Raw genomic sequence first — 13055 nt, 5'->3', positions numbered from 1 at the left:
ATCTGATTTGATTTGGGTTTTACTGTACACCAACACAGTACAGGTTATATGGCGAAAAACAGGACTAAAAGTTTTGGTCTCACATCTCATTGATTAAAAGATATTAAAGTGGTAAATATTTCATGTGTTTTTTTCTTTGCAGTGTAGTAAAACAAAATGTTATATAATTTTACTATGATTTATAATTTCTTATTATATTGATATTTTTGATAATGTATATTTGATCTCGCTTATGTAGCTTTTTTCCTTTTTGCAACCAATGATAATATTCTTTGTTGTGAATGTTGCAGTAATCCAGGTACTGACTATTTATTTATTCAGATCTCATCGGCTTGACATAGATATGCACATTATATTAAAAACTGATAAAATACATGTATATGCATTGCCGCCACTCTAGCAGAGATATAAGAGTTCATTAATTGTATACACATAATGCAACATAAAATCACTTATCTAAATTCATAATGTACAAATCTCTAGAATGAAAACTTTCCATAATAATGTAATCTTAGAATAACCAACGTTCTCAAATGTATTAAAGTATGAAGAGATGCTGTCAAAATTATGGTTGAACTTGTCTAGAAATTCTAAGTAATGAGCTTGTTACCTTACTTCTAACACATCAAGTTATCACAATCCAGTGCAAATTTTATCAATTTCAAAATAATAGGCAAACTTTCGTTCTATTATCTGATCACATAGTCCAGCATAATAATATTTACTATACATGGGCTGAGTGAAGCAGAACCCAACCACAAGACGACCGCAACCAGCACAGGCGCAGAGTTAATCACCACACCAAAGTTCAGCCCGACCCGGACACACACTAAGAATCATATCATTTATTGATGAAAAATACATTTTCATCAAAATAGTCTTCTGGTAAAAACCTTGTATCATATTTTACAATTTTTCTGCTTGGCAAAATTCTAGCATTCTCATGTATTTCAAGCTTGCTATTAAAAATTCTTGATGTGTCCATACATGACAATAATGAGTGGTCCGGAACAATTCTATTTTCTATACCATTCACTGTCAGACTCAAAACTCTTTTACTTCGAATTCCGAGTACAGTTCCAAGTCCTCATAAGGAACTATTATGTAATCGATAACGGACATGCCCCTAGTTGATATGCACGTAAAATCATTCTGTTTACACTGTCTACCTTTAAGTACACAACAGATACTGTTTATCAAAAATTCGCAAAATAGTTCACCATATATATTTATACTAAAATCAACAACATCTCTATGTGGAATATGGTCTACACCTTCAATAAAATCAGGCATATCAGAAATTCTAGAGTTAAAGTCCCCAAGTAAACAAACTTTACCCATCTTTTGGTATTCTTTTACACCATATAATAAATGATCAAAAAAGTCAATTGCATTTACGTATCATGACAAACCATTGGAAGCAAATAGCAACAACATACAATAAAACAATCATCAGAGTTCTTTGACTTAAAAGATACCCATAAAATATCTTCATAATTTTGTTCTAAAGTTTCTATTTTAAAAACCACAATTAAAAATGTTTTAACTAAAATACACACTCCGCCTGATCCACTCCTAGCAATGACATGAATGTTTTTCCTATTATTACCATAAAATACATAATTTTTTATATCAATACGTGAGTTACTCTTTAAATGTGTTTCAGTAGTGGCAATGATATCAAATTCCTGACTATTAATACAATTTTCTCTAAAATTAGAATTATCAGAATCTGAGGAAACACACCATCCATTAACATTCCAAAGACCTATTTTAATCTAATAAAGTCCATTCCTACCATAGTGTATGTAACTGGCACGGCTGTAGTCGCCATATCTGTGGTCGTCTCTGGTTGTTCTTCTGCATTCTTCCCTGTATGGATCATCTCTTCTGTGATCAGCATCCCGACGACTGTTTCTATAATTATAGCCCCTCTCCACAGTCTATCATTTCCATATCCTCTACCCCACAGTCTATCATTTCTACACCCTGTTCCCCCAGTCTTTCACCAGAAACATCCCTTCTGTGCCATGTCCACCCCCTGACTATAGTTATCACTATTTCCCCTCACTGTCTGACCCCACTGGTCAGATATCTATCCGGCCATCCAGAGTAACCGGAGTTACCCCCTCCACCGACACGCCGGGCATCGTTCCTGGTTTCAGCTCCACGCTGCTTGGGAAAACGCCCATTGGTTCGACGATCATGATCAGACTGCACCACAGAAGGTTCGGTCTGAGACGTTGTCACAAGTTTATTTCCACGAATCCTGATATCTTTCACCCCTAGAGTGTCTATGAGCATCTTGATGTTTCTGGTGTTCATGTGTGACTTCACCGACTGATCTGTATTAATGTATACATTCTCTTACTTAGCATAATTTTGCAATTCGCTTTTCTTTTTCATTACAACACTTTTATCACCTTCACTGCGCATAGTTGCAATAACAACACCTGGCACATCATCATGACTAGTCTTTCTTTCAGCATCCTTACATGTGATACTTCCTATTCTCAGACCCTCATAGAATAAACCGTTCACAAGTTCTTTCGTATCTTCAGATTCCCGGTACGGCAAATTTCTGATACAAATATTGTTCATTTTGGGATTAATCCTCTCACCACGGATGTCGTCGATTTTTTTGCTGCAGACACTTCACATCCTCATATAGGTCTTCTTGCACTGCTGTTATGTCTTTCTTAACCTGTTCTTTCAGACGGTTAGATTCAGTTGTAACCTTTTTGTCGAAATTTTTAAACAACTTATCTGCAAGCCTTTTCTCCACATCAGAACTAACCGAATTAAGCCGATCAGTCAATTCGGTTCGCATTTTCTCCATATTGTAACTCAGTTTTTCTATATCTTCTGCAAATTTATTAAGCACTGCTAACATATTACCAGATTCCTTTTCATTTAACATATTTTCACTTTCAGTCTCTCTAAGTGTGGAATGATTCGCAACATTTATTTCATACTGTGTAATTGTCTCAGAAGTTAAATCCCTCTTTTTTCCACCCTTTCCACGTGATTCAACAGGAATCTTTTTGGCTGTATCATTTATCTTCCTAATCCTGGACCCTGTCGCAACTACTTTCTTTCGACCATTGTTTATTACATTTTTTTGACGTCCGTGGAATCACTGAGAGTATTGTCAACCACAATATTCCTCCTTAGCTCCACTTTGTGTTTCTTACTAGTGATGTCGATACCTGACTTCCCTTCCGGCAGGGAGAGATGACGTTTTCTGGATTTCCTGGAAATCGGGGGTATTTGGAGTATTTTCATGCTGCTGAATATTCAAAGTGTCAAGTATTGAAATAGAACAAGTCATATTTACTGCAGAATTGTCCAAAATATCCGCCTGGGCAGCCTGGCACTGCGACTGTGACGAGTCCAGAGGTTCCTCCATTATGAAGATGAATTAATATTAACTGGTTCTACTTGTTAATGATGAAAATTTATTTAAATCAAAGTTCCAAGTTCCCTAAACATTGCCGAAAGAAAATAGTGGCCCGACACCCGACGCAGTGAACCGGTGCCTCTATCTCAAAATCTCCTCGATCAATTAGACCCGGTAATTTCCCAGTTTATTTTCACTAATTATGTTGTCCAGACAGTTTACCGACACTATTTCCACTCTCCGTTAAACCAGTATATATCAATCTACTACACAGCATAATCTCAACTCTGAAAAACGTCTACAGACATTTTAAATAATACATTGAAATAATAACCAAGTCAAGTTCCAATGTCATAGTACCTGTACTTCTGAATAACTGGGGACATCTTGACACGGGGACCATATAATTGAATACGGCATGTTCTGATCTCTGACCTGACCTGGTCTGGCCTGGCCCGGTCGGAAATTGAAAAATCAAGCCAGATTTTATCACATTTAATTAAGCCTCATTAGCGAAAACTCAATAGATTCGTCATTTACGATGTTTTGTATTTGCGTAAGTACTCCATTTATTATATCCCTAACGCCACCAAGGAAACTTGATAGTTACATTTTAGATAACCGTTTTCAACTTGCCAATGGTGGCCTCTAAAAATAGATGATTAAGTACGAGAAAATATAACACCTGATTTCATTGGTTGGTAAATTTGGTGCATTCTGGTATTTGGTATGATCCTAGGGTCGGACTAATTCAATTGTCTTAAAGCTAAATAAGATGTATTAAAGTTAATTCAATATAGTAGGACCCAGGGTCATACATACTAATTTGAATATGTCCGACCCTGGGTCGTACTAAAGATGACTGCTGTAATTGAGAGTCATATTAAATCAGAATTGTATTGAAGCTAATTAGAATATGTCCGGCCCAGGGTCATACTAATTGAAATATGTCCAACCCAGGGTCGTACTAAAGATGGCTGCTGCAATATTGAGGGTCATACTAATTCGGGATTGTTTTAAAACTAATTGGAATATGTCCGACCCAGGGTCGTACTAATTCGAATTGTCTTAAAGCTAAATAGATTTATCTTAATTCAGGGTCGTACTTATTCTATTTAGTATGATCCTAGGATCATACTAATAGAATATGTCTGACCCAGGATCCATCGTACTAAATGAAATAGCTTAAAGCTAATTCCCAACCAGGGTAATACTAATAAGAATATGTCCGACCCAGGGTCGTACTAAATCGAATTGTCTTAAAGCTAAATCTAACGGTACGTCATAATTTTAGGAATGTTTTAGGGTAAAGGTTACTGTAAATTAAAAGCCTCTTCAGAGATGTCATTAATCAGATATTATATTGTTGTTCACTCTCTTGTTTTCTTCTTGTTTTAGATTATTCAGTCTCAGGTCTTCGTGTTGTTGCAGCTAGTTCACTTAAAGAGAAGACCAGCAATTCCAGTTACTGAATCAGCATTCAAAAGCACAGAAAACCTGAGAAAATGGAAGACAGTACAGAAATAAACTCGCATCTTCCACAACCTCAACCATTGAATAACACTGATTCTCATCCTCCCCAAACCCCAGGTGAGAAGGTGTCACTGGACAATGTAAGTGAAAAAGCAAAAACTGAACGGGACTTTAAAGGAATTGAAAAAGAAACGAAAATAGATGATGATAAAGATCGGGAACAAGAAAATGTAAAGACCCAAAGTGAAGAAAAGGTTGCCGAATTGGAACTAATGACTGTTGAAGAGATTGCAGAATTTAAACAGGAAACATTTGATAATCTAAGAAGTACAGCAAATGAAGTAGTCGCACTTCAAACTCGACAAGCAGAAGGTGGAGAATATGCCGAAAAGATTAGAAATTCTACGCGACGATTTCGTCAGAGTTATTTTGCCCTAAAAAGAACAGTGTTAGAAGAAATAATCAAATTCAGAAAAGAGATTGCAAAAATTATGATTGAAACTAAGTTTTTTAATTTGAGTTGTGAAATCATTATGAACACATACAAGAATGGATGGCAGCTAGAAGATGGAAAACAGAATGATGAGAAATATATTCCTCTTTCAAATAGCATGGTAACTCTGCTGAATTTTAGTGATTGCTCGGATGAGTATGATATTGCCATGGCAAATGAACCTGGGTTTGTAGAATTGATAAAACAGATCTTAGAAGACACACAGCAGAGGCATTTAGGAAGAGTTGAATCGCCACTAAAAGTAAGTTTACTTCAATATTATTGCAGAACCGGAGATCACTCTCATTTGTGTTTTCTGGGGTTGAAACTTCTTATTTCATGTACGAGAAAATATCGTAAATTTCCCCAAGAAATTTGGTAATTACGTATTCATAAGGAAGCTAATTACAAACAGTGACAGAAAGACTACCAGGTTTTTTTTTTGGAAAATCTCATATTATGTCATCCAGCATGCTGTAGTGTCTGTAATTTTAAGTAGACTATAGAAGAGTTCAGATGCTTTACACATTATGACAGCCTTTTTTTTCTGAAAACAGTTTTGCTTCACTGATTATTGTAACAGTGCTTATTGATGACACTTTCAGACTTTACGACTGCCTATCATGTGTGGTAAATTAAGTGTGTTTTGGTAAAAACATTGGGAAGACTTTAAAAAACGAAGCAGGAAATATTTTTAGGTTGGGTAAAGGCTGGCTGACTGGTGAAACTAATGTGCATGTTCAAATTAACTGTAAGAAGTCTTCTTAAAAAGTAGATGTTTTAACTAAGCTATGAAATACTAGTGGACGATTTCTTGTAACTCCTACACAAGTACTGAATGGCCACTTAAAAATTAAGCAATACCAATTAAATTGGAAATAAGTTTAGCCGCCCTATCGTTTTTCAAAACTGACCTGGTAGGCAGGAAAAAGCATGTTGATTAAAATCCACATTTGTTAATTACTTCCTATTTCTTGCAATATACGCATTTTCTTAAATTTTACTACTTTTTATCCCCCGCCTTGTTCATTAGACGGTGCGTATGTATGTGCTTTTGCCCATCTGTCCACCTGAAATTGTAAATGCTTATAATTTAAAAAGTATTTTAGCTAGCATCACCATATCTCACAGAATTATTAATTAGCGTATAACCTTTGCTCATATTCAGTATTTCCCCCTTGACCCTGTACAAGGTGACTTTTTCTTCTTGATCTAATAAAAAATCTGTATAGAAGTAACCTGTTGATGGATCTTCATGGAATTTGATACAAATATAGATCACTATAGGGCAGCGGTGCTTGCTTCTCTTTCATCAGCATCTCTTCAGAGTTATTGCCCTGTAATTGTTTTTAAATTCATAAATTGTCACAAAGTAACCCATGGATGTTTCCTCACAAAATTCAATACAAACATAGATCACCATTGGACAGTGGTGCAAACGCAACTTTTGTCAGGACTTCTTCAATAACTGCTAAATTATTTCTCATAACCTTTTTGGCGGAGGATATAAATTCACTTGTCTGCTCGAACACTTTCAATTTTATTGTGTGACTGACGCAGTAAAAAGATATTTCTGTAGGTTTACCAACTTACGGTATTGGACCCGTAATAGAGTACCTCCTTTTTGAAGAGTATTCAATTCAAACCATAAACCTACTTTGACTGCAACTTTCAGAGGGACGTATGTTCAAGCCCCACTGGGACCCAAAATTTTTTTGGATATTTTCTTTTTTTTTCTAGTGAGTTTTTATTTCAAGACTTATTATGGATGTATTGTACAAAAGTGGAAATTTTTCCTTTTATAAGCGATTTCTTGCTGTTCAAAGTGAATTTACCTCTGAATCAGGAGGGGTACAGTTAGACATCTTTAAAAATACTGGGTTACATGCGGTAAAATTTCTCTGTTTTGCCTTCATTCTTTAGATTACATATTGTGGAAGAAATGCAGGTAGGTTTTACTTCTGCCCCAAGGTTATTTTTCAATGAAGTGAGCTAAATTCAAAACAGACCTATAGGATTCGACCTTAATTTTTCAATGTTGGATTTAGAATTCTGTCTCATTACTACTGTTTGCAGATCAAATTGCCCCTTCAACATTTTTGATATCGATAGAGTTGCACGTTTACGTCACAAAAACGGTGAAGCTGAAGCTATTTTTGGAGTAATCCTGACAGGTTAACCCCGCCTCATTCATTCACCTTGTCGTGAAACTTTTTTTCTTTATCTTCACGTCATTCAAAGCGCGTGCTCTGACTCTACCTTTGAAGTATCGCCGTACTTGCATACATTGTAAAGTGCAATAAGGTGATATTAGATAAGCAGAATATAGAATATTTCAACTACGTTTAAATGAAAACAGCGTTTTTTGTTTTTTACACGCAAGGTTTTATAGAAAGATAACCTTCAAGCTGCGCAACCGTGACTTGCAGATCTAATTGTCATATCCATAATAAACTGATTTATTTGATATTCAAACTTTTGCAGTCTTCCGTAGCTTAACTATCGCAAATCTAACTTCATTATATATGTTTTTTATTTTATTTTTTGGTGGGGTTTACGTGTATGTGAATTTACCTACTATTTATTTAAAGTCGTTTAAACACTATTTCAGTTATTCACATACAGGCAGTTAATAAGCCTTGACTTTGGATGTCTTCTTTATGGAAAGAACTAGTTATGGACTCACATAAGTTAAAATAATTCGACGTTTAGTTTGTTTTATATTTTTGACGGTCACTCTAAAAGGACCAAAATAATTGAGGATAGATCGAAGTACACCGTCGTGTAAAGTTATTTGTTTTATCGCTTGAACATATGTATAACATTTATCGTGTTAACGGGAATTATGATAATTTTTACATAAATTAATGAGAAATTGAATCCCCCTTTTGATTAGTCTAAATAATGAGACCTCGGGTAGACCGAATTTTTATTTTGATATTTTACGTCGTCTACATAAAGGGGATATTGACCAGTCAAAAAGTATAACGATATTAAACTCTTGAGTACAATTATTTAGACTACCTTTAGATACATGTATGTTTTATTTTAATTTATCTCATATTCGGAACAAAATCAGCATTTATACCCAAATCTAGAGATGACAATTTCTTTCGAGTGGAGAAAATAACTCGTAACTGTTCCCTAGGATCACGTAAAATTAGTTAGACTAAGACTCACATATTTCGTAAGAAATTGCCGACATTTTTTCAACTAAAGAGGCATGGTCGGTTCCCGGAATCTAACTTATGCCCTTCAATCAATGATGGGCGAATCCAACAACTCGAGTCATTCGTGTTTTACAATTATTGTGAAAACTTAACACGAGATACATAAAAGTCTGCAGCAAAAGGTACTGAAATTTAGTCAGAAAAGGCCTGTAATGTATAAAAGGGTGTCTTTTTTCACATCCACGCTATCTAAATGTAGTGTGCATTGTGGCAAAATTTTAAATGAAGATTAGATCTAGTACATCTCTTATATTCCGGATAAACACCCGTTCCAACAGTATATAAATAGCATTTCTCGGTCATGCAGCCAATGTAAACAAGTTCATTCAGTGTATTTTTACACTTATCGGAAAGGCGGAGTTACCTGTGTGGACGAGATCCAAAAATAGCTACAGCATCGCTGCTTTTGTGACGTAAAGGTAAAAGTCTATCGATTTAAGAAAAGGCGAAATGGCAATTTGATCTGCAAACAGTAGTAAATCTGTTTACTTGAGGTACCTAGAAAAAAAATGATATTTACAGGGTTTTTTTTGTTGTTTTGTTTTGGTGTTTTATAATTGTTTAACAATAGTTGGATGTTTATTTTATCAAAATTAATGCTGTAATGAATTCTCTGCAAACGTCTTAGATAGTGGCGATCACATTGAAATGTGTCCCTACTTGTGCTTGAGAAAATACCATAAATTATACAAAATTTACAAAAAAAAAACGACAGGGTAAAAGTTGTTTAAAGTTTGCAACACAGTGCGAAACATGGTCAACTTTAAGAATATACCAAACAAATGCTATTTTTTTAAACATTACTATTAGGGGTCCAATACTTTAAATAGTAATCAAATATTGCCTCAGATTTTCTTATTGGAAATTTAATATAAACAGTGCGAGTCAGGAAGGAGTCCTTGTAAATTTCACTATATCTCTTCTCCCCCCGACCCCCTCCCCCACTGGTGGAGATATATTATTTTTGCCCTGTCCGTCCGTCCGTCACACTTTTCCCTTCAATATCTGGAGACCCATTTGACCTAGAACCTTTAAACTTCATAGGATGGAGTAGACGACGACTATTGATTTTTGGGTCACTCCATTAAAGGCCAAGGTTACAGGGGCCTGAATATGGAATATCATAATTCCCGTTCAATAATTTGTGAACTACATAACCCAGAATGTTGAAACTTCATACTATGAAAATGGACATGCAGAGTAGATGACTCTTATTTATTTTGGGGTGACTTTGGTAAAGGTCAAGGTCGCAGGGGCCAGAAAATGGAAAACAATTTCCGATCAATAACTTGAGAACCATTTGATCCAGAACTTTTAAACTTCATATGATGATAGGACTTACAAAGTAGATGATCGCAAAATTTTTTTCGGTCACTCCATCACAGGTCAAGGTCACAGGGACATCTGTCCGTTACACTTCATTTTCGACCAATAACTAAAGAACCATTTGATATAGAACATTCAAATTTCATAGGACAATAGGGCTTACGGAGTAGATGACCCCTATTGTTTATGGGTTACACAATCAAAAGTCAAGGCCACGGGGCCTGAGCATGAAAAACGGTTTCCGATCAATAACTTGCGAACCACTTGACTCAGAATGTTGAAACTTCATAGAATGATTGGACATGCAGAGGAGATAATCTCTAGTGATTTTAGGTCATTTGATTAAATGTCAAGGTCACAGGGGCCAGAACATGGAAAAGGGTTTCTGATTAATAAATTTAGAACCATTTGACCAAAACCCTTCAAAATTGATAGGGTGGATAGAGCAAAGATCAAGGTCAAAGGGGCCCTGAACATGCAAAACGTTCCCGATCAATAACCTGAGAACCACTTGACACACAATGTTTAGGATGATTGGACATGCAGTGAATAGGATCCAATTTATTTTGGGTTCACTCGATCAAAGGTCATGGTCACAGGGGCCAGATAATTGAAAACCGTTTCCATTTCAAAACTTGAGAACCACTAAACCCATAACGTTGAAACTTAATTGGATGTTTGGACATGCAGTGTAGATGATCCTTATTGCAGCCAACCATCGATGTCTCTTTGACTTTCGCTCCTGTCCCCTATTGACTTCTTGCTTATTACTACTATGCTTTTGGGGAGACATGCGTTTTTCTACAAAGGCATCTCCTAGTTATATCTTAGTTTTGCTGTACTGAATTTTTCAGCAACGTGAGGAAAAGTTAATGAAGTATTCGCTTAGTCTGATACACAACATGTCGATGAGAGAGTCAAATATTGCTCGATTGCGCAGTTTGGACATGATCAGATCATTACAGCCTTTCCTCAATTCGTCAAATGATATGTTTGCTTTGACCGCATTGGCAAGTCTAGCAGGTGAGTGACCCAAGAATGATTTTACGAAATGCATACAAGGATATTGTCATGTCTGTAATATTTCAGGTGCTACCAGTTCGAAAAATATTAAAACAAACATTTTGTCATCTTAGTTACATTTAAGATCAGACCATTCAAAAGAGCGCTTAATGGTAGATGGCGCAAACCCTGTTTAGGTTATCATTTGGGGAAGTCATTCATCTGACTTGTGGAAGGTGGATGCCTCTACCCAAGGACCAGTCGGTGCATGAAACAATTCGAGGAGAGGCATCTGGGATTTTTTTTTCAAAAGCTGGAGAGAGAGATTCTATGACATGAATTATGTTTGCGTGACTTAAAAATAACTCAAAAATTAACAATTTATCAAGGATTTGTACAAAGTCATGTTCATTACATTTCAGGTATTATCAATGAGGAAGAATGTGCAATTATAGATGGTCATAAGAATACTGTAAAGATACTGTTAGATTGTCTTCGGAAAGCTTTGAAAGACAAGATGCGAAGGTGTAAGGGATGGTCTGCTAAGGAATGTGGATTCAGTAAGTATCAAGTACTAAACAATGGATACAAATATGTGTTATAATTTTGTATGCCAGCTGTTACAAAATTGGAGAGAAATAATGAAGATACAAATATATGTGTATCATAACTCCAAGACACCTGTGTTTTTAGCCAAGTTTGAACATAACAGAGAACAAGTTTTTATCTGACTACTGATATTAGTTAAGTTTACCGGGTCTTGATATGTTCTTGATTTATTTTAAGTTTCAACATTATTTTTCATTTTACTGAGGTAAGTAATTAAGAACTATCATTCCTTTGCACAAATATTTGAGCACTACATTACCAATGCATGTGTATTAATCTTCTTAGAAAGATTGCTTATATATCATCAAGAATTACTAACAAAAAGTTCAAAAGAAAAACTATAAAGGTTTTAATAGGCAAAAGCAACTGTTAAATGCATACTTGATTTATGTGCACAATTCTAACCAGTAATTATTTTTGACTACATGGATCTTGCTATGCATTGTTCATTTTACCATTGTCGACTTTGTTAAAATGTGATAATTTCTTTACACAACATGAGTTCACAGTTTAAACTATTGATGTCCCCCACTCCCCTCCCCGCCCCCTTTCGAAGAAGGAGGGGTATATTGTTTCGCAGGTCCGTAGACCAATTGGTTTCCGGATGATAACTCAAGAACGCTTGGGCCATAAAATTATGAAAGCTGATAGGGAGGTTGGTTATGACCAGCAGATGACCCCTATTGATTTTTAGATCAGAAGGTTAAAGGTCAAGGTCACAGTGACCCGGAGCAATTAAACCATTTCTGGACGATAAGTCAAGAATGCTTCGGTCTAGGATTATGAATGTTGATAGGAAGGTTGGTCATGATCAGCAAATGACCTCTATTGATTTCGAGATTAGTAGGTAAAAGGTCAAGGTCACAGTGACTCGGAACAGTTAAACCTTTTCCGGAAGATAACTTGAGAATGCTTGGGCCTAGGATCACGAAACTTAATACGGAGGTTAATATGACCAGCAGATGACCCCTAATGATTTTGAGATCAGTAGGTAAAAGGTCAAGGTCAAAGTAAACCGGAACAGTTAAACCATTTCTGGACGATAACTCGAGAACGTTTAATCCTAGGATCTGGAAACTTAATAGGGAGGTTGGTATGACCATCAGATGCCCCCTAATGATTTTGAGATCAGTAGGTCAAAGGTCAAGGACACAGTGACCCGGAACAGTTATTATTATACCACATTTAAACCGTTTCAGGCAACAACTTGAGAACGTTTGGGCAAAGGATCACGAAGCTTTATAGGGAGGTTGATCATGACCAGCAGATGACCCCTATTGATTTTGAGATTAGTAGATCAAAGGTCAAGGTCACCGTGACACGGAACAGTTAAACCGTTTCCGGACGATAACTTGAAAAATAAAACAGATTACTGAATGCATTTTTGGGACATTTCTACGAGTTCTTGTTTATACTTGATTTTCAACAATCTGTGTTTTATGAAAATTGTTTAATTCATAAAATTTTTAGGGGTGTAGTAAAATAATCTACATGTAAATGCTATTGTATTGCATGACAGCTG

The 13055-nt window shown here is 35.8% G+C and overlaps 1 protein-coding gene across 1 annotated transcript; it reads left to right on the top strand.

Moving 5' to 3' along the window:
• The first annotated feature begins 4802 nt into the window (after window positions 1-4802).
• Window positions 4803-13011, top strand: LOC123539906 (uncharacterized). Its single transcript, XM_053525928.1, has 4 exons — window positions 4803-5628; window positions 10777-10945; window positions 11347-11484; window positions 13004-13011. The coding sequence occupies exons 1-4, from the start codon at window positions 4906-4908 to the stop codon at window positions 13009-13011; spliced, it is 1038 nt and encodes a 345-aa protein (XP_053381903.1). The 5' UTR covers window positions 4803-4905.
• The last annotated feature ends 44 nt before the right edge of the window (window positions 13012-13055 follow it).

Source organism: Mercenaria mercenaria, chromosome 16 (assembly GCF_021730395.1).
Source record: "Mercenaria mercenaria strain notata chromosome 16, MADL_Memer_1, whole genome shotgun sequence".
In the NCBI taxonomy this organism is placed as follows: domain Eukaryota; kingdom Metazoa; phylum Mollusca; class Bivalvia; order Venerida; family Veneridae; genus Mercenaria; species Mercenaria mercenaria.
The sequence above is the reverse complement of the archived record's forward strand: the minus strand, read 5'-3'. Positions and strand labels throughout refer to the sequence as shown.